General features: G+C 34.9%; 1 protein-coding gene across 3 annotated transcripts; it reads left to right on the top strand.

The window, feature by feature from the left end:
* Window positions 1–1,293: 1,293 nt before the first annotated feature.
* Window positions 1,294–19,896, top strand: LOC140853203 (uncharacterized). 3 transcript variants are annotated; one of them, XM_073247296.1, is made up of 3 exons: window positions 1,294–2,375; window positions 15,548–15,843; window positions 19,439–19,896. In XM_073247296.1, the coding sequence occupies exons 1-3, from the start codon at window positions 2,238–2,240 to the stop codon at window positions 19,467–19,469; spliced, it is 465 nt and encodes a 154-aa protein (XP_073103397.1). In that variant the 5' UTR covers window positions 1,294–2,237; the 3' UTR covers window positions 19,470–19,896. The 3 variants fall into 3 exon arrangements, 1 of the variants encoding a protein (XP_073103397.1); XR_012136165.1 differs by lacking the exons at window positions 1,294–2,375; window positions 19,439–19,896 and adding exons at window positions 14,118–14,798; window positions 14,888–15,327 and having other exon boundaries at window positions 15,548–17,287; XR_012136164.1 differs by lacking the exons at window positions 1,294–2,375; window positions 19,439–19,896 and adding an exon at window positions 14,118–14,798 and having other exon boundaries at window positions 15,548–17,287.
* The last annotated feature ends 732 nt before the right edge of the window (window positions 19,897–20,628 follow it).

Raw genomic sequence — 20,628 nt, 5'->3', positions numbered from 1 at the left:
AACTGACTTGAGCGTCGGAGGGTCTTGTCGGAGCAACCCCAACTCCGGTTTAGACTTCTTTTGCAGGTCCCGCGGCGACCGCGACTCCCTCGACTCCAGCTTCTCCGACGCAGGCGGATTTTTGTACCAACACCAACGTAGTAATGGATGGGCACTGGTATGGGCCTTGTATCGAGACGGCGAACCATGATGCACATATTTTATTTTGAGAACAAGGCCACTGCATATAATGAAGAACAAAATCTATCAGAATCATTTGTAAGTCGTAGAAAGTAAAAATAACTGTTGATAAATAAGAGCATTTTGCGAACAGGAATGACCCATAAATCCATAGTAAATATCTTTTGTATCAAATGTTGTTTTTGCATTTTACAAATTTCTTTGCCTGGAATTTCATTTCTTGAATCTTCTAGTTTTTTGTTTTCTAGACTAATCATCTTTGTTTGATGAAGAATAGCTTTGCTAACAAAACTAATCATATTTAAGGGAATACAAGTTGAAATGCCAGAAGGTCTCTAAGATTCTTTGCCAAATTATTTACTATAAATTATCAATGTTTGTTTTTCCTGTCCTGGATCACCATAGATCGAAAAATGATGAGATAACCATGCAGCTGATTTAAATGTGTGAATATCTATTTCTTCTTGGTGCAAGCCAAAAATATTTCCTGACATAGTGCAATGCATCTGAACAAAATTTAGCATGTGTCCTTGAGAAGATCAAAGCATGGGGAACTTCCAACGCGAAAGAAAAAAAAAAGTTGGAAGAAACAAATAGAAATGTAGATTGCATGGATGCATGAGGAAAAATAAATAAAGTTCGATAGTAACAACTAAAGCACATGACAAATTGATATTGTTCTGTTCTATGCATCTTTGCAATAACTATCACAGAGCAAAACCTGCCTCCAAACAGAGATAGAGAAGCATTGAGGTTTCCACACATTTGTGGTGTGATGTCCAGTGGTGAACAAAAATGTTATAAGGTTCATCTAAGGACATCTACAATATTTAAAGGAACTCAGATATTCAGAAAACAAACATATGAACCAATTTTTTGTCACATAAATTATCAAACCTTATATTTTGAACTAGCTTCCTAAATCCTGAGACTTGGTTTTGCTTATCATGGATGTAAAGTTTACGCATGCTCTTTCAATCAGATGCATGTGTTCTAGAACAAATAGTGGATCTACTGATTCGTCTACTTCTCATGATCAATCTGGTTCGTCTTTGTGTGTTTTGAAATATGAGGTATTTTGTGGATCTTTCGGTTTATGTAGCAAAATGAATTATGATGTCTTCCTCCGATGATTCAGAATGGGAATCAATATTGAGAATATTTTCTTCTCACCAAGTCGATGGAGATTAACTTTGAATCTACTTGGTATTATAAGTTACACATGAAGTTTCCTTCCATAGATCTTTAGAAATTACGGAGGTAAAGGAACCCCCCTCCCTTTCTCTTTCTAAGTTCGAGCCAAAAAAGCTAGTTCATATTATCTTTCATCCATACAATGTAACCCATGGCTTGTATCTCTACCGAAGTTTAGAAGAATGGGTACCCTGCAACCTCTCTCTCTCTCTCTTGCTGATCTCTTCCCCATCTTGCAAGCCCTGGAGCTAAAAGTACATTTTAGTTGATGATGTCTTTGCAGTCTTGAGGTCATGGGTTCAAACAGAGCTTACCTGTTAAGAGAATAACCTCACAATCTTTTGGTTTTTACATTTTGATCCCTTAATGAAGTCATGGTTTTTTTTCTCTATTTCATATTTGAAGATTTCTGGATGGAGCTTCTAGCATCGACAACCATTTCCATTCCACTTCATTTGAAAAGAATATACCTGTAAGTTTTCTTATCAGTTAAGGTCCATGCCATTTTTAAATAGCATGTTTTACTAACAGATTCATTCTTTGCACTTCACCAGGTACTCTTAGGCCTGTTGAATGTATGGAATATTTCTTTCTTGGGATATCCTGTGAGAGTATGTAATATGTTACATTTTCTGTTGTTATTTGAACTGCCGAGCACTATCTTTATGTTTAATTTGAAAAATATGAGCAGCCTCTAATAAAGGACTCCTCTCATCTCCATTAGGCCATATTGCCTTACTCTCAGACACTCAAGAAATTTGCTCCACATACACAACACATATTTAAATTTTGTTTTCAGTTTAACGTGAATATCGAGATCTTTTTCTCCTGTTTGATTATAATTCATGAAGTGAAACAATTAAATGCTAAAGGTTAGCATGGAGAGTAATGGAAAAGGTGTAACCATTGATGGTATTCCCCTTCCCTTTGAGACTGGTGAAATAGATTTTGGAGAACCTGGAACAAATGGTCAGCATAGCTTCTACCAGCTAATCCATCAGGTAATTATGCTTCTGGACACATGTAGTTAAACAATTTGATTAGAGTTAGACAATTTTTCAAGTTCATCAACTGTTTTGAGGAACTCCAAATATCTTTTTTATCATGGATGTTTTATTATCTTACTTACCAGAGAGTTCTGTTTACCTTGTTTATCATCATGCTTGTCTTCCATGCATGATTTGTAGTGTCTTTGCTGGATGGTTTAAATGCTAGAAGTATAAATCTAATGTTTGGTTCTCTTCAGGATTATCAGTTAGATTGTTTTTGGAGGTTTGATTTCTCCTTCTTTTGAAAATTACATAACTTCTTGTTCATTACCTATAAACTAGAGTGTTGATAATATTCATTTTTCATTTTAATTCTTTGCAGTATCATATGAAATATGTGGAGCTACCAAGTTGCAATCTTTTTAATTAAAAATTTGATGGTCATCTTGGAACTTCAAATCTTAAAAGTTCCCGCTAAGCCTCCACAGTTTTATCTTAAGATGGTAGCAACAGAATTGAAAGGTTGAGATTGGAACGAACATGGACTTTGGAAGCTTTAGGAAATAAAATTTGAAAATGATTGTTTATTTTGTTTTTCCCAAAAAATATGAGAAATAGAGAAATGTGGTAAAATCTTCTCGTGCTTCCTTTTTTTTTTTTAATCAGTGTTGCATTGCCGAAGTAAAACAATACTACATATAATAAAAGCAATATTACACTATTATAAAGTTATACTATACTATTATAAAGCAATACTACATTGTTGTTGTTGGGTTCCAGCCACATAGCGAAAAGTAATTTTTAAAAATTTTAAAAACATACAAATCAATAGTTTTATCAAATAAACTATCGAACCGGAATCCAAACCCTAGAATCATCTTGTCGATATCTATCAAAGCAAAATCAAGCATACAAAGAGATAGAATTTTATATTTAGACCAATATGAAAAAGTGGCATGTTGGTGTTCTCCACGAGTCTCCAAAGTAAAAGTCCTCCAATGGTGATCTACACGAAAGTTGACCAAGGTCCTTCCCAACCAGTGCGCTGTCGCAGCCTTGTCTTCTCAAGAACACTACTGGCTTCGAACTTGCATCACGATCGCACCAAAATCCAGTTGCTTTCGTTTCACCACCAGAACGACACCAAGAAGACACTCTTTAGATGTCACACAACTTAAGATTTAATTTTTGGCTCCAACACATAAAAAAATCAAATCCTAGGGCACTCTAGCAACACTTACTGAAAATTTCACCACCCTTGTAGCAACTTTTACCACTCAAAATTCTCGCTTTTTTTTTCAAATTTTTTCAGAATTTTTTTTATAATTTCCATATCCCTTCTCTCTGGTTCACCCAAACTCAATCAGAAGCCATTTCGGACATTCTCTATAAATAGAGGACCAGGGGATGTCACATGGGATGAAGGGGCACCAACTTTTGGCGCACCAACTTCCCACATGCCAAATAAATTCATCGAGTGAATTTTTAGTGATCTAATTACTTAGAGCAGAAGGACTCTGTCTTCTGCATGCCATAAAAAATTCAATGAATTTTGGCATTAAATCATAGGACAACTGATCGAAAATTTAAGATAACGCGTATTAATTAAGAGCCTTTATTAAGGACTCTCCACTTCACCCGCCAATTTAAGGTGGGTGGAATTTATTTTTTGCCGTGTCTTCTAGTGGATGTGGAGAACTCCTCCACTTGAAACTAGTTCAAGTTGGATAAAAATTCAATTTAAATTGACCCAATCCCATTAGGTCAAAGCCAACTAGTCTAGGTTAGCTCAAAGTGCTAACCTAGGTTAATACCTAGGTAAGCTCATATTGATCTAAACCAATTTGGAAACTTGGGTTAATATAATATGCTAGTATATTACATTAACCCATAGAATTTATATTAAATAATTAAATTAGACCAAGGCTAAATTCCAAAGTATGTGATCCATTGGGTTCCAAATCTAGTCAGCAGTAGATCCAACTTTCGATGTCACCATAATTCGATGTGATTAGATCATCCGAACAGTCCCAATCAACTTAGATTCTTTCAAATTGATTTCAAAATCAAATTCTTTCAATTTTATCAAGCCCACAAGTTAAGATTGACGTCTAGCAACGTGTTATGACCATCTGGAAGATTTGAAATTTTGATGAAAAATTATCAAAATAACCTTTGGTGGTAAGCTCCTATGTAATTCAATCTTTCAGTCAAACAATATCTCTGATGAGCTGTGGGCATAGAAATATGTCAAATTTAATTACTTATCTTTATGTATTTCGATTTGAAGGCGATGATTCAGTTAATAATATATTAGAAATTTTTTCTAATTATCATCCTGCTTTGATCAAAGATTTCTGAATCATCGACCTATGAGATCACATATTATTGATCTCTTATTGATCACTCACAACCTCCATGCACACTTCACCATATCCAGAACACCCTACACAAGGATCAAAGAACCAAACTAAGTAGTGAATCAAAACATGGATCCATGTACACAAGGTACCATGGTGACCTCAGGTCAAAGGATCACTTACACAACTCCCACTAGAGAATTATCAGTTGACATATAAATAAGACTCCATCTGATATTCTTTCGTAGGTCAATTCAGTGAACTCATTCTCTAATGAGCATCCATATTCTTGTATTAGTGTCCTCACACAAGTGGTTGTGAGATCAATCATCCTCATTTTTGAACATACATAGGACATACCAGTCTTACTGGTATCATTGATTCTCGACTCAATGTACCAACGATTAGAAATATTTTAAATTAAGGCTATCAAGGATTTAGATCTCACTGGCATGATCTCATCACGGCCCTAAAACCATAGTCTAGACCTATGAGGTTCATTATAATCTTAAAATTAATAAGATGCAGCATATAATGAATCAAAAATATCTATTTTATTAATAATATTAATGTTAATTACATGAGTTTGGAAGATAAATTACAATAAACACCCTATCGCATCCCATATGCGATTGGTTTGTAGGGCATTATTCTTTCAATTTTCTACTTACATTAAAGCCAATCGCCCTATATTTGATACCCATACTATCAAGATGGCTGTCAAACTGCTAATTGACAAGGCCTTAGTGAACGGGTCCATTATTGTTTTTGGTGTCAACTCTTTCATGATCACATCGCATCTTTCGGCTATCTCCCAAATGAAGTGGAACCGTCTTAGGATGTGCTTGGATTTATGATGAAATCTTGATTCTTTGGCTTGAGCAACTGTCTCAATATTGTCACAATAAAGAGGCACTGGTTGTTCAATCTCCGAAATCAACCCAACTTAGTGATGAATTTCTTCATCCAGACAGCCTCCTTAGCAGCCTCACTTGCAGTAATATACTCAACCTCAGTGATCGAGTCAGCAACAGTTTGTTGTTTGGAATTTTTTCAACTTACTGCATCATCATACAAGGTGAATACATTACCAGATATGGATTTGCTTTTATCTGGATCAAATTAAAAACTAGAATCGGTTATAACCTTTCTGTTTTAAATCAGATCCATCATATATCAGAAAAATATCTTTAGTCCTTCTCAAGTACTTGAGTATGTTTTTCACAGCTTTTCAATGATCTTCCTCGGGATCAGTCTGAAATCTGTTACAATGCCCAAGGCATAAGCAACATTAGGCCTGGTACATAACATAGCATACATAATTGATCCTACTGCCGAAATATAAAGAATAGAACTTATTCTATTTCTCTCTTCAAGTGTCTTAGGAGACATCTTCTTAGAGAGTTGTATGCCATGACCTTTGAGCAAGTAACCTCTTTTACTTTCTCCATGTTGAACCTCTTCAACACAAGGTCAATGCACCTCAATGGGACAAGCCTAGCATCCTTTTCGATCTATCCTTATAGATCTTTATACCAAGTATATAGGACACTTCACTCAAGTCTTTCATGAAAATTTTTGTGATAGCCAAGTTGTGACCGATTGCAACATCGGGATATCATTCTAAATAAGCAGTATGTCATCCACATACAAGACTAGGAAGATAATACTACTCCCACTAGTCTTTTTGTACACACAAGATTCATTCATATTTTTGATGAAGTCAAACGATTTGACTGTCTCATCAAAACAGATGTTCCAGCTCCTCGATGCTTGTTTTAATCCATAAATAGATCTATTCAGCTTGCATACCTGATTTGCTCTCTCATTTGAGACAAATCCCTCTGACTGAGTCATATAGACTTCTTTCTTAAGGTTTTCATTGAGGAAGGCAATCTTGACGTCCATCTGCTAGATCTCATAGTCATGGTATGCTGTAATAGCAAGCATTATCCGAATAAACTTGAGCATGGCTATTGGCAAAAAGGTTTCTTTATAATCAACATCTTATTTTTATCTGAAACTTTTGCCACTAGCCTGGCCTTATAATTCTTTACCTGGCCATCTGCTCCAATCTTCTTTTTGAAGACTCATTTGCAGCCTATTGGGGTCACACCCTCAGGCGCATCAACCAAAGTCCACACTTGGTTGGTATACATGGAGTCCATTTTGAATTTCATGACATTTAGCCACTTGTCAGAGTCACTACTGATGACAGCTTTCGAATAGGTCATAGGATCATCATTCTCAATGATGTGGGTTATATTGTCATTCTCGATGACAAACCATACCTGAGTAGTATACTACGCACTCTACTCGACCTTCGGAGAGGTGTGTGTAGTGGCTGTGTCTGAACAATGGGTACATCTGGTTGAGAACTATTTGATAAATCCTGGATAGTGAACTTCCTCAAGTTCAACAGATCTCCCACTGCCTCCTTGGATAAACTCTTTCTCTAAGAAAATGGCCTGCCTACCAACAAACACCTTTTGTTGAGTAGGATTATAGAAGTAGTATCCTATACTCTCCTTGGGATAACCTACAAATCTGCACATTTCTGATATAGCATCTAGTTTATGTCCATCAACATTTTTCACATAAGCTGGACAACTCCAAATCTTAAGATGCTTAAGATTAAGTCTTTTCACTTTTCATATTTCGTATGAAGTGCTAGAAACAGATTTCGAAGGTACTTTATTTAAAATATATGCTGCAGTCTCTAAGGCGTATCCTAAAAAAATGATAGAAGATCCGTGAAACATATCATGGACCGCACCATATCTAATAAGGTGCAATTCCTCCTTTCCGCAATTCCATTTAATTATGGAGTATAAGGAGGTGTCCATTGAGAGAGTATTTCTTTTTGTTTCAAATAATCGAAGAACTCACTAGATAAGTATTCTCTTCCTCGATCCGATCGAAGAGTTTTAATACTTTTATCAGTTTGTTTCTCGTCATTTTTGGATACTCTTTAAATTTGTCAAAGGCTTCAGATTTGTATTTCATTAAATATATATATCCAAATCTTGACCTATCATCAGTAAACGTGATGAAGTAAGAGTATCCACCTTTGATTTGAGTCGACATTGGACCACACACATCAGTATGTACAAGGTTCAAAATGTCACTCGCTCGATCTCCATGTTCAGTAAATGGAGTCTTGGTCATTTTACCCATGAGGCAAGATTCACAAGTTTCATATGATTTATAATCATAAGGACCAAAGAAATCATCTTTGTATAACTTGTTAATTCTTGACTCATTTATATGGTCAAATCGACAGTGCCAGAGGTATGTGACATTCACATCCTCTTTCTTTCTTTTTTTCATATTTTCAACATGAAGCACATTATTATTAAGTGAAAGAAACATAAGACCATTATCAATAAAAGCACTTTCATAATATTCGTTAGAAAAGTATATAGAACAACTATTGTTCTTTGCAATTATTTCAAAATCTTGTTCCAATAACAACATTACAAAAATAATGTTTCTAACAATATTTAGAATATAATAACGGATCTTCAGTTTCAAAACTCTGTCCGAAGGCAACTTCAAAATCCTGGTTCTTATGGCTTCGGCCTGATGGACTCTCCACTAGTGCTGAACAGCTTGAAGTCACCTTTATTCAGATTCCTTATTTTCTGTAGACCTTACAACGATTTGCAAAGGCGTGAACCATAGGCGGTCCAATATCTAAGAATCTGAGAATGAAGTACTTAATGATAAATTAATTTGTGTTATATACAAATATTTAGCAATATTTGCCTGTTTCACGGTTGCAAGGTACTTCTTGCGATTTTTCTTCCAATAGCCTTCCTTGCTATAGTGATAATAAGTACCTTTAGCGAAGACCTTCTTCACCTTCTTCTTGGAGATGCTAACCTTAAAGTTCAACTTTTTTTTAGAATCTTTCTTTGCCTTCTTCTTGCTGATCTTATCAACATGAAGAATCTTAGCCTTTTCATCCTTGAAATGGCTCTCTGCTGTTTTCAACATATTCAGCAGTTTAGGTAGGCTAGTGTTCAGTTTATTCATATGATAATTAATAACAAACTGAGAAAAGGAGTCATAGAGAGATTGTAGGATCAAATCCTAGCTCAGTTCACCATTTATGGCAAAACCCAGCTGTCCCAAACGAGTGCTCAAATCAATCATCTTTAAGACATGCGTTTGCATGGAAAAGCCTTCAGTCATACTAGCATGGAACAATTGCTTCGATATCTCATATCGAGCAGTTCGACTTTGCTCCCCATATAACTCCTTAAGATTAAGGAGAATAGAGGGAACGTCCATATTCTCATGCTGCCTCTGGAGCTCGTTGCTCATGGAGGCAAGCATGATACATTTGACAGTCACACTGTCATCTTTTCACATCTTGTGTGTGGTCTTTTTCTCTTCAGAAGCATCTTTCCCAAGAGAATCTGGAGCAGGTGTATCCAGAATGTAGGAGACTTTCTCCTGAATGAGAACAATTCTCAAGTTCCTTAACCAGTCGATATAGTTAGGTCCAGTCAATTTGTTTACGTCTAGGATACCTCTAAGTGATAGTGAGGATGCCATGAGTGTAGTTAATCTACAATGACAAGAACACAATATAAGCGGATAACTCATGAAGACATTCACAACTAGATTAGGACTTTTATCTAATTGTGTCTCCCACTATTTTATCGAACTTCATGCCCCTCAAATATGAAAATCGAAAAACATACTAATATCTCTCAGTGGGATTGAGATCCCTATTCCTCACAAACACTTTGTAATAGCACAACAAGCATTCATGAGTTTAAGAGTAGATAATTCTTTATCAATTGTACCTTTACAATTCTCAACATCTTTTATTCTAGCCTCAAGATCACATAGTCTTATGGATAGCACAATAAATTATAGTGTTCTAGTTAAGTCGACCCTTCAATCCCATATGGTTATATTTAAACAATGCTATCTTTGTAGATAGCACAACAAAGCAACACCATTCAATATGCCATAAGCATCAATATGCACTTGATCAACATCATACCAATTTCTATTAGTAAACTTTGTGGATAGCACAATAAGCTCACTAAGATTTTGACATACTCTATCGATCAAGTTTGAAGGAAGGCTCTTGTAATGTCTAATCAATCTAAGTCTGAAAATCAACAAGATCAAGTTGGCCAGGTAAGTAGGTGGGAGGCTCCTCGTAACTTTTCTAGACACCAACAGAGTTGGCCAGGCCAGCATACGACCTAATTAAAAAATCACCTTTCATACTTTTCTCGACACCAATTGATCTTAAGAATTCGATTTTTGATTTAAAAGTGAATCCTGATATTACAACATAATATAATTTTTACGAAGGACTTTAAACAGGTCTCAGCACATTCTAACTATAAGCGCATAAAATGTATACTATAAATTATGCAATTTGACATGCTTCATCTATTCAAAATAGCAATCAAACAATCATGCCAAAAACATATAAGGGTGCAATTGAGATCAAAATATATGACAAGCATATCGAAAAATATAGCAAACCCTAATTATATTAGGCATGCATTACACCCTTGACAATGCATCAATTTAAGCATCATACAACCATGATAATATAAATTTCAAAATTATCATAAATTTATAATTTAATAACTAAAATTTAACATCATGACATATATAAAGTCAAAAATAATTTTTGAGTTTATGGATTAATGCTAAAAACAATGCAAATTTTTTGGCAAGATATGCACAAGAACAATTCTATGCAGTAGCTTTGCACTTGTTTGATCGAATCAGATAAGGATGGCTCTGATACCATTTTTGGGTTTCAGCCATATAGCGAAAAGTAATTTTTAAAAATTTTAAAAACATACAAATCAATAATTTTATCAAATAAAATTATCGAGCTGGAATCCAAATCCTAGAATCACCTTGTCAATATCTATCAAAGTAAAATCAAGCATGCAAAGAGATAGAATTTTATACTTAGACCAATATGAAAAAGCGGCACGTTGGTGTTCTCTACGAGACTCCAAAGTAGAAGTCCTCCAGCGGTGATCCACACAAAAATTGATCAAGGTTCTTCCCAATCGGTGCGCTGCTGCAGCCTGGTCTTCTTAAGAATACTGCCAGCTTCGAACTTGCATCACGATCGCATCAAAGTCCAGTTGCTTTCACTCTCACCACCAGAACAACACCAAGAAGACACTCTTCAGATTCATACAACCTAAGATTTAATTTTTGGCTCCAACACATGCAAAAATCAAATCTTAAGGCATTCCAGCAACACTTGCTGAAAATCTTACCACCTTTGTAGCAACTTTTGCCACTCAAATTTTTTTTTCTCAAAATTTTTTCAAATTTTTTTTATGATTTTCATGTTCCTTCTCTCTGGTTCACTCAAAAATCTCAGCCAGAAGCCATCTAGAGCGTTCCCTATAAATAGAGGACCAAGGGACGTCACATGGGATGAAGGGGCGCCAACCTTTGGCGCTCCAACTTTGCACGCGTCAAATAAATTCATCAAGTAAATTTTTAATGATCCAATCACTTGGAGAAGGACTCTTTGTCTTCTGCGTGCCATAAAAAATTCAATAAATTTTGGCATTAAATCATCAGAGAACTAATCGGAAATTTAAAGTAACGCGTATTAGTTAAGAGCCTTCATTAAGGACTCTCCACTTTACTCGCCAATTTAAGGTGGGCGGCATTTATTTTTTGTCGTTGCTTTTGGTGGACGTGGAGGACTCCACTTGAAACTGGTTCAAGTTGGACAAGAATCCAATTTAAATTGACCTAATCCATTAGATCAATGCCAACTGATCTAGGTTAGCTCAAACACTTTGATCTAAACCAATTTGGGAACCTGGGTTAATACAATGTGCTAGCATATCAAATTAACCCATAGAATTTACATTAAACTCTAATTAAATTAGACCAAGGTCAAATCTCAAATGTGTGATCCATTGGATTCCAAATCTAGCCAGCAGTGGATCCAAACTTTCGATGTAACTCTAATTTGATGAGATTAGGTCACCCGAAGGGTCTCAATCAACTTGGACTCTTTCAAATTGATTTCAGAATCAAATTTTTTCAATTTTTTCAAACCCACAAGTTAAGATTGACGTCTAGCAACGTGTCATGACTATCCGAAAGATTTAAAATTTTGGTGAAAATTATCAAAATACCCTTCGGTGGTAAGTTTCTATGTAATTCAATCCTTCAGTCAAACAACATCCCAGATGAGCTGTGGGCATGAAAATATATCAAACCCAATCATTTATCTTTATGTATCTCGATCTGAAGGCGATGATTCAGTTGATGATATATTAGAAATTTTTTTCTAATTATCATCCTGCTTTGGCCAAAGGCTTCCGAATCATCGATCTATGAGATCACATAGGATATTTGCTCTCCTTATTAGGAATGACTGATCCCTTATTGATCACTTACAACCTTCATGTATACTTCACCATATCCATAACATCTCACACAAGGATCAAAGAACCAAGTTAGGTAGTGAATCAAAATATAGATCTATGTACACAAGATACCATGGTGATCTCAGGTCAAAGGATCACTTATACAACTCCCACTAGAGAATTATCTGTTGACATATAAATAAAACTCCATCCGATATTCTCTCGTAGGTCATTTCAGTGAACTCATTCTCTAATGAGCATCTATATCCTTGTATTAGTGTCCCTACACAAATGGTTGTGAGATCAATCACTCTCATTTTTGAGCATACACAGGACATGTCAGTCTTACCGATATCATTGATCCTCGACTCAATGTACCAAGGACTAGGAATGTTTTAAGTTAGGACTATCAAGGATTTAGGTCTCACTAGTGTGATCTTTTCACGGTCCTAAAACCATTGTCCAGACCTATGGGGTTTATTATAATCTTAAAATTAATAAGATGCAGCATATAATGAATCAAAAATATCTATTTTATTAATAATATTAATATCAATTACATGAGTTTGGAAGATAAATTATAATAAAAATCCTATCGCATCCCATATGCGATTGGCTTGTAGAGTATTATTCTTTCAGTTGTAAAATAATACTACAATAAAGTAATACTATACTATAATAATATAATATTATCTTATTGTAAAGGAATACTGTATTAATATAATACAATAAAGCAACACTGTATTATCATAAAAAATACTACATTAATATAATGTAATATTATCTTATTGTAAAAGAATACTATATTAATATAATATAATAAAGCGATACTGCATTATTATAAAAGAATACTACACTAATATAATGTAATATTGCCTTACTGTAAAGAAATACTGTACTATAATAATGTAATATTGCAGTATTTTAAAAGGTATAAGGGTATAAAGATAATTTCAGCCAAAATAGATAGTTGCTTTAAATTTATGTTTGGAATGGATAGGTACTTTTATATAAAATTCATTTGGGAAGCTGCTTTTAAGTTGAAAATAGAGTTGGAGACTTATCTATAGTTCTCTGTATTTTGAATTGCAGTAATGTGAATCTTGTATTTTCCATATTGCTCAAATGAATTCAGAATCTAGCAATTTTGATCACATCTAATATAACTCATGGACATCTGACTGCTATTTTGATGTATATATTGCAACAATTACATATATAGTTGTGAGGGATTCCTATGGGTTTCAACATGTAAATTGGGTGGATTTTGAAGCTATTTGGGCAATAAGAAACAAAATGCATAGGGACATTTCAGCAATTCAAAATGCAAGGAGGTATTTGTAAGTTAGTGCAAAATACAAGAGGATTTTTATTTTTAACCTCAAACCTTTTAGAGAATCTAGTTGTTTATCACTCTGTGTTATTACCATGGTTATTTTTTTGCATTACGTTCATGATGCAATCAAGTTGGCTAATCATTATGCTTTTTTTCCATTGGAGTCATTGCTGACTTTAATTGACCCCTTTAAAGTCTGATATTAATAAAACAAATCCTAAATCCAATCCAACTTGGCCTGTAAAGGTGGTAGTTTCTATTCATGTTAACACAATGTAAATACATTGACATTTCCAAGATAGATTCCAACATACCTTGCTGCCTACTTGATGTACTTGCTACTAGCAGAATAATGCTAAGGCTTATGCTTGGATCTAATAGGCTAGTATTTGGGATATCTATTGATAGCTTAGTGCATTAGACTCTTGCCATTTTAGGATTTAGGGAGGGCTAGATGTACATAGCTTTATTTTATCTTTTCTGGTGAAGAGGCTGTTTTCATATTTAAAGCTTTTAATCTCCTGGTCATCATGGAGCGGAATTATTATTACACCAAGATTTGCCCTTTTTAGTGTTATTGAACCTAAATTGTAAGGACATACTAAAGGGTCTTGGATGGATCACAGCATCCAACAATCCCTGGTCATGCATTCATCCATTCTCTTTTAGAGGATATATATCTTTATGCACCATGTCCATCTCCGTTGTGCAGAGAAGTATGGCAATTCAAGCAGATGAAACCCAAACTTCACCTTATCAGAAGACTATAGCCTGCAATTTGAGCTAGGCCTGCGCCTCAAATCTTGACACAGTTCTCTATTCAAAAATGTTTGTCGGCAAGTTGAATCTAGATCTTATCCACTGAGCTAGATGCCACTAGACAAAAAAGAATTCAGTCACAAAAATCAATTCCAATCCGACCAAACCTAAATTTTGACATACATGTCTGATAACAATTAAATGAATCAATTTTTTCATTCAAATCTTAAAGCTGTGACCATTTCAGATATTGTCCAAGCTCTTGTCTGCAGCAGCCTTATCTGCATGAGGCTTGGGTGCATTTTGTGTGGTGCATGAGGAGCAGAGATTCCGATAATGATTTTAGGGATCAACTATCATAGCAACCATTATAGACGTACAATTCCGACTATCCATTATATCTGTAACTAGCAGTGGCTGGTGGATAAGCTATTATTTAGGTCTGGATTGTATTTTTGCATGGAAGAATGATTCCTCTTCTTCGTAACATCAATCATTGGATTGCACAATAGCCACTTCGAGATCTGTGCAGGCAGATGGAAGAAGGAGATTCGAGTGTGAAATTTGTGAAAAGCACAATCCAAAGGTTAGCATCGCAAAAGAAGATCAATCATTCATCCCCTACTTCTCTTAATATAATCTTATATTAAATGGTGAAGATCTTCTCATGTCAAGGCTTGCACGAAGCTTCCAATCACAGCCATCTATGATGGGCATGATTGCTGCGATTGGATAAGGTGCTGTGTATACACCTGCAGTGGATCTTTTCCAACCATGGCTCCCGCACCAGTCGCAAATGGTCATGAATGGAAGATATGCCCTCTCCAGTTCAATTTGAGATTGGAGAAGATCTGGATCTTATAAAAAAGTGGAAGATTAAGGTTTTTTTTAGTTCTTACCTCTTGGACCATCTGCTTTCAGATGGTGGGCGGTAAGGATTGGTGCATAGGCTCCTTAGTGCTGTATACAATGTCATTAATGGAGCTGTTTTCTAAAACCCAATGAAAATAAGATGGTGAACGAACTAGAACGCACCACTCTTTCATTCTCAAAAATGTTAAAACTCTCTTGGGCACTCTCAAGGAACTGGTCGAACATTCCATTCAAATATTCAGGTAGTGCTTGCTCCTTTGCTTGCTCTGGAGTTGCATGTAATATGGATTCACTCGTAAATACGCGAACTATGATGCTTTTGCAAACACGATGTTCCTGCAAACAGAGACTTACATATGATCTTTCCATATTTGTTTCATTTTGAACAAAAGAAATCCGGTTTTGATTCTTTACTTTAAGATAATCATATTATTGAAAACAACTTGTGTTTTTCATCTCCAGTGTCGCAGTCAACTCTTCAAATTCAAATATGTTTCTCCGGTTCGTGCGATGCTACTGCTTGACCGTGGGATACTTGAAAAGCTAGTCCAGCAGTTCGAACTTATCATGGTCATGAGGGGGATGTTAATGCTGTCAAATTTTTTCCTGATGGACAAAGATTTGGGACTGGCTCTGATGATGGCACGTGCCAGTTATTTGACATGGGGACAGGGCATCAACTTCAGGTTTATGGTCAACAGCATGATTGTAATGATAATGATGTCCCCATTGTACATCCATTGCCTTCTTAATATCAGGTAGACTCATTTTTGCTGGATACTCCAATGGGGATTGTTATGTGTGGGACACACTGGTAGCTGAGGTATGCATTTCTTTTTTATTTGGAAAAACAAATTCCTATGCAACTCTAAACAATCTTCAATGAAAAATATAGTGGAAAATGGAAATATTATATGAAGTCAACAATTTGTTTTAGGAAATAATCTTGGCAAAGTTTATAATCCACAGTTATATATTATCTCTTTTTTTTTTTTCCAGAGTAAAATAGGTATAGCATATGCTGAAATTGTACCTAGAACTTATATTTATTATTGTATTTATTATTTCATTATATGAGTGAGACATGCTAGAGATATTAATGAAATAGTTTACAGAGACTAGTTTACCATGAAATTTTCTCAAGCTCCAATCTCCTTCTTATGGTATTTCTGTATTGATGCCCACACATGATTTTGGCACAAAATAATATTCTTGGGCTTTGGATGATGTCAGGGAGAAAATTCTAGCTTTAAGATCAATCATACAAATCCCATTGTAAAAATTATTGATAGTGCATGCATGTTGCTTGTAGAAATAAGTTCTATAATGTACTTGGATTTGATTCATTTCTTTCTCCAAGACCAAACGTGTCCTATAACCCTCATGTCAAATAGACATTAGATTGTATGCATTTTAGCTTTTTTCAAGTAAAAAATACTAGTTATCAGGATCATTTTATTTTGAATTTAAAGGCTACATTTTGTTCATGAGATATGGTTGCCATCTTGAAGCTTAGATCATTATGTTTTTACATCCAGAGATGATTTTATTTAATTATCTAAGAAATCTATGATCGTTCAAGATCTAGAACTTCGTCAGCTGAAATTATTGTATGACAAGGATTGCAATCTTAGAAGTGGGGTAGGAAGAAAAGGTGGTTAACCTTGAAAATGTAATTGGTGTACTTATCAGACAGCCGTCCACAGAAAGCATAAAATTTTGAAGAAACAGAGGATCATTATTTTTTTGTGGTGGATGGAGATGCATTTAGTCATCACTGTTAATGGTCTTGCTCGCTTGAGAATAATTGATTTACCAGTTTGGGTTATTCGATGAGACATTCAGGGAAGGGGATAATAGAAGTCACTATATTTTCTATAAGAAGGCCCTTGGTTTTAAGAGAATTTGGAGGTGCGTTGGTGCTTCTCTATGTTTTATAATCATGTGAAATTCTCTTAAAACTTTCAGTTAAGGCTTTTGATGACCTTTTCCTTATTTCCGTCATGAGAAATGCCCGTTCTTTTGATTTTCACTAAAATTTTACTGTTCAAAAATTTAAGTTCTCTCTATTTCTTCTTATTTGCATGTACAATGAGCCACATACAACATTACCAATTATTGTAAGTGCCATTTTTAAATCATTGATTGTCCGAAGTGAAATAGATATAATAATTTTATTGAAGCATGAATTATGCTATTTGATCCCGCTACTCCTTCATTGTAAACATATATTCTGGTGTCAAAAAAAATCTATCGTTGGCACTTGATACTGTCTCAGATTTATAATACATCTTCTGTTACTGTTGTTCTATTATGTAATTAATGTTGTTGATTACCTAATTTCATGAATTGCTGTAGTATAAAGTTAGTACTTTAATTTTGAAATTTCTAGTCATTTAAGCTTCATCCTGGTTTTTGGTGGCCATTGTGACGGTCAATAGCGGTCTGTGGCTTTAATTTGCTAATGAATCAAAAATGGGCTTCCTTCTTTTTCCCTCTCATCTCATAATAAATGGTGTGATCTATATGGAGATTTAGTTTGTGTAGCCTAAAGAAATGAATTAAAAGAAACATGCAAAAGTAGCTTATAGGGACTTAAGTAATATCGCCTACTACATACGCAAGAAAAATTTTACTTCCAAATCAATTTTGATGTTACCTTGGCACAAGAAAAGAGTGTTGCTTGACAAATTAATTTCTTTCCTCATCGGATTGTTCATACATTAAGTTGATGTCCGGTCCAAGGTTCAAAACTTTGGTTTAGTTTTGCTGCTTTAGGCTCTAGCATGGATAGTTTTGGCTGAAAATTATAAAGAAATCCAAACAACAATTCGTATTAGGAAAAATAAAAAAATTAAAGAAAAATCAAGAAAAATCAGTTTAAAGTATTTTTATTGATTAGGATCATTGAATATATTGTTTCAGAATTCATATTGAAATAAATAAATAAATAAATAAAGTTGTAGTCATAAGCAACCCATATAGACAATGATTTTGGTTGCAAAAATTAATTTAGCTAGAATTTCAAAACTCACCCAACTTGGAATTGAGTTTCGATGAAAGTACACATTCTGATTTTGGAGTTTCGGATAGAACTTCAGCCATAGTCCAATCTTTGTAGTTAGTGAGACCATGGCTTTGGTTTGTTCATCCTCCCTTCTTCTTGCTTTGGTTGTTTTTTTATCATTTTGCTAAATTTTATGGAAAAAGGGTGTTGGATCATCTATATTTTTCTTTTTTCTTAGGTAGTCCTAAATTTGGGTACTCTGCAAAACCCTCATGAGGGCTGTATGAGCTGCTAGGTTTGTCATCTGATAGAGTGCCTTATGCACAGGAAGTTGGGACAAAGCCTAAAGGTACCTTCTTATCCAGTCTGTTAATCAATAATAAGATTTCACCATTGGAACTTTTAGAAGATATTTTAAGAGTTTGTTGAAGCTGTTAAATGGCATCATTTATACTTTGGAATCATATCAAGGGAGGCCTTTATAGTAGCTGTTATGGTTAGGGTGCACTATGACTAGAAATGAAGTTTCTTATACTTCCACTATGGGTCATATCATTTCTTTATTTACTCTCTCGAAATGAAATTTATTTTGTCTCTTTTCTTGCTGTTTTCTCTGCAAGTTTGTTTCTGACAGTTTAAAAAAGAATCTCAACCAATTTCGAATTTGAACTACAAAATGGAGTCCAGGCATCTAGATTCTGTGTCAGTCACACCTGCTGGATGTTCTATTTTCCTTGTTAACAACTGAGTCTCTCTCTCTCTCTCTCTCTCTCTCTTTTTGGTTCTCCCTATTAGCCCTTCAATGTAAGGGTGGTTTATCATCAATTTGAGCCTTTTAGTTACAAGATGTGTGTAATCAGTCTAGCTAGCTTGAAATGTCTGGATATGAATTTGAGATTGGTGCTTAGAGGTTAGCTAGATTAAAGGGGCATGACTTGGTTCCCACATCTGCTAGGATTATCTTGTTCTAGCCATTTTATTCTATCACCCTATTGCTTTCTTGATCTCAAAAATTCTTTCCTGATAAGACATAGTAAGGAGTAAACTATGTACCAATCGTTTTTTTCCTTCATGTGCCTGCCTTTTTCTATCTACATCCTTCATATTTTCAGACAATATCAACGTCTTCAGAGCTTGATTATCACACTCAAGTTTCAAGTTGCAAGCTCAATTTCAGCTGATTGATTAAACCTCTGTTTGGTCAGTTTTTAACAGTTTCAAGCTTTAGTTCATGCAAAAAATGTAAACATTTAACGCCACCCCTTTCTCTTATGAGATCAATCTTTCCAGTTGTACAAGGATGTAGGTTCAAATTCCACAAAACTCATCCTTTATTATTTTGGCAGATTTGGGCCTTTGGAGGACGCAGGAGGGTGATCCATTCGTTGCATTGATAGCACTTGTTGTGGAATATCAGTTTTGTGCCCAACTCGGACCATTGTTGTGCAAATACCAGTTAGCTCTTGTACAGTGGATTCTGTGGTGTCTTGCCCCTTAAAGCTACAAGTCCTGCTTCCATGAAGCTCAAGCATCTTGAGATATCAATTTTGGTTTGAGGCAATTGCGTGGGGCAGAGAAAAGGTTGCAGAAAAACAATCAGGACTGCCGTGCAACATTTCAATGATTTGTTGTCATCTGTATTATTAGATCCCTATAACTCCTTTTTCTTCATATTTTTTGCAAAAAGTAATATCTTCTGTTAGTATTTTTAGGCTATAGAACGTTATTGTATCTACTATACTGTGATTGGTCTGTACAAGTTGATCTGGAATCTTGACTTAATATTTCGTTTGTTATTCGAACCTGGGAGGGGGTTTGAACTTGCAGGGAAAATAATAACCTAACAGATACCAGTTAATTAAATGTTGCAAAATGTTTTCATAGGTTATGTCAATCAGATCTGCATGAAAAGCAAGTAAAACAACCGGGAAGCAACAAATTTTCGTTTTCCTTTGTCAGTTTCTGGTCTCTTGCGCTTGTGACATGATCTATTTTTATTTTTTATTTTTTGATGAAAGTGACTTCCTTAGAAACTCCCAAATACTTTTAATTTCGTATATTCCATTATCCGCATTGGGGGAATGTTTGTAACGTATATTCAATTTATTTTCCTTTGAAATGACAATTTGGGCCATCCAGATAAATAATCCAAACCATTTTTTATTCTTTGGAAGGTAAGATATGCCTATAAAAGAGATTTAAAATTTTAAATGCTTCGTAGATTTATTACTTATATATCATTTATTCGCCTCCCTGTCCCATGTATCGACTATTCCTTCTGAGGGGAAAGGGAGGGCTGTACGCCCACACGGTTTCAGTAGGATATGTATATCCCAACTTATATTTAGCAAATTTGCTTGGGCTTCCCAAATGAACGATCCAACCATTATTAAATGTTCTGAACTTGTGAGGCATTATAACTTGGTCAAGGTCTCAGATGACAAAAACAAATGGTCAAATTTAGTAAACAACTTAGTAAGTTCCTCAAGAGTCTCTAGAGTTTTGTTGTTTTTCTAATGCCAAAATACATTGAGAA

Source organism: Elaeis guineensis, chromosome 13 (genome assembly GCF_000442705.2).
Source record: "Elaeis guineensis isolate ETL-2024a chromosome 13, EG11, whole genome shotgun sequence".
NCBI lineage: Eukaryota > Viridiplantae > Streptophyta > Magnoliopsida > Arecales > Arecaceae > Elaeis > Elaeis guineensis.
Note: the sequence above shows the minus strand (reverse complement) of the source record. Positions and strands in the feature narration are given on the sequence as shown.

What these genes read in the sequence shown, in the direction of transcription:
- LOC140853203 (XM_073247296.1), top strand. Translation starts at nt 2,238, where the DNA reads ATGCTAAAGGTTAGCATGGAGAGTAATGGAAAAGGTGTAACCATTGAT. An exon ending in TCTACCAGCTAATCCATCAG is followed by an intron (nt 2,376 to 15,547) that starts GTAATTATGCTT and finishes TTTCATCTCCAG; the next exon opens with TGTCGCAGTCAACTCTTCAA. An exon ending in CATTGCCTTCTTAATATCAG is followed by an intron (nt 15,844 to 19,438) that starts GTAGACTCATTT and finishes TTATTTTGGCAG; the next exon opens with ATTTGGGCCTTTGGAGGACG.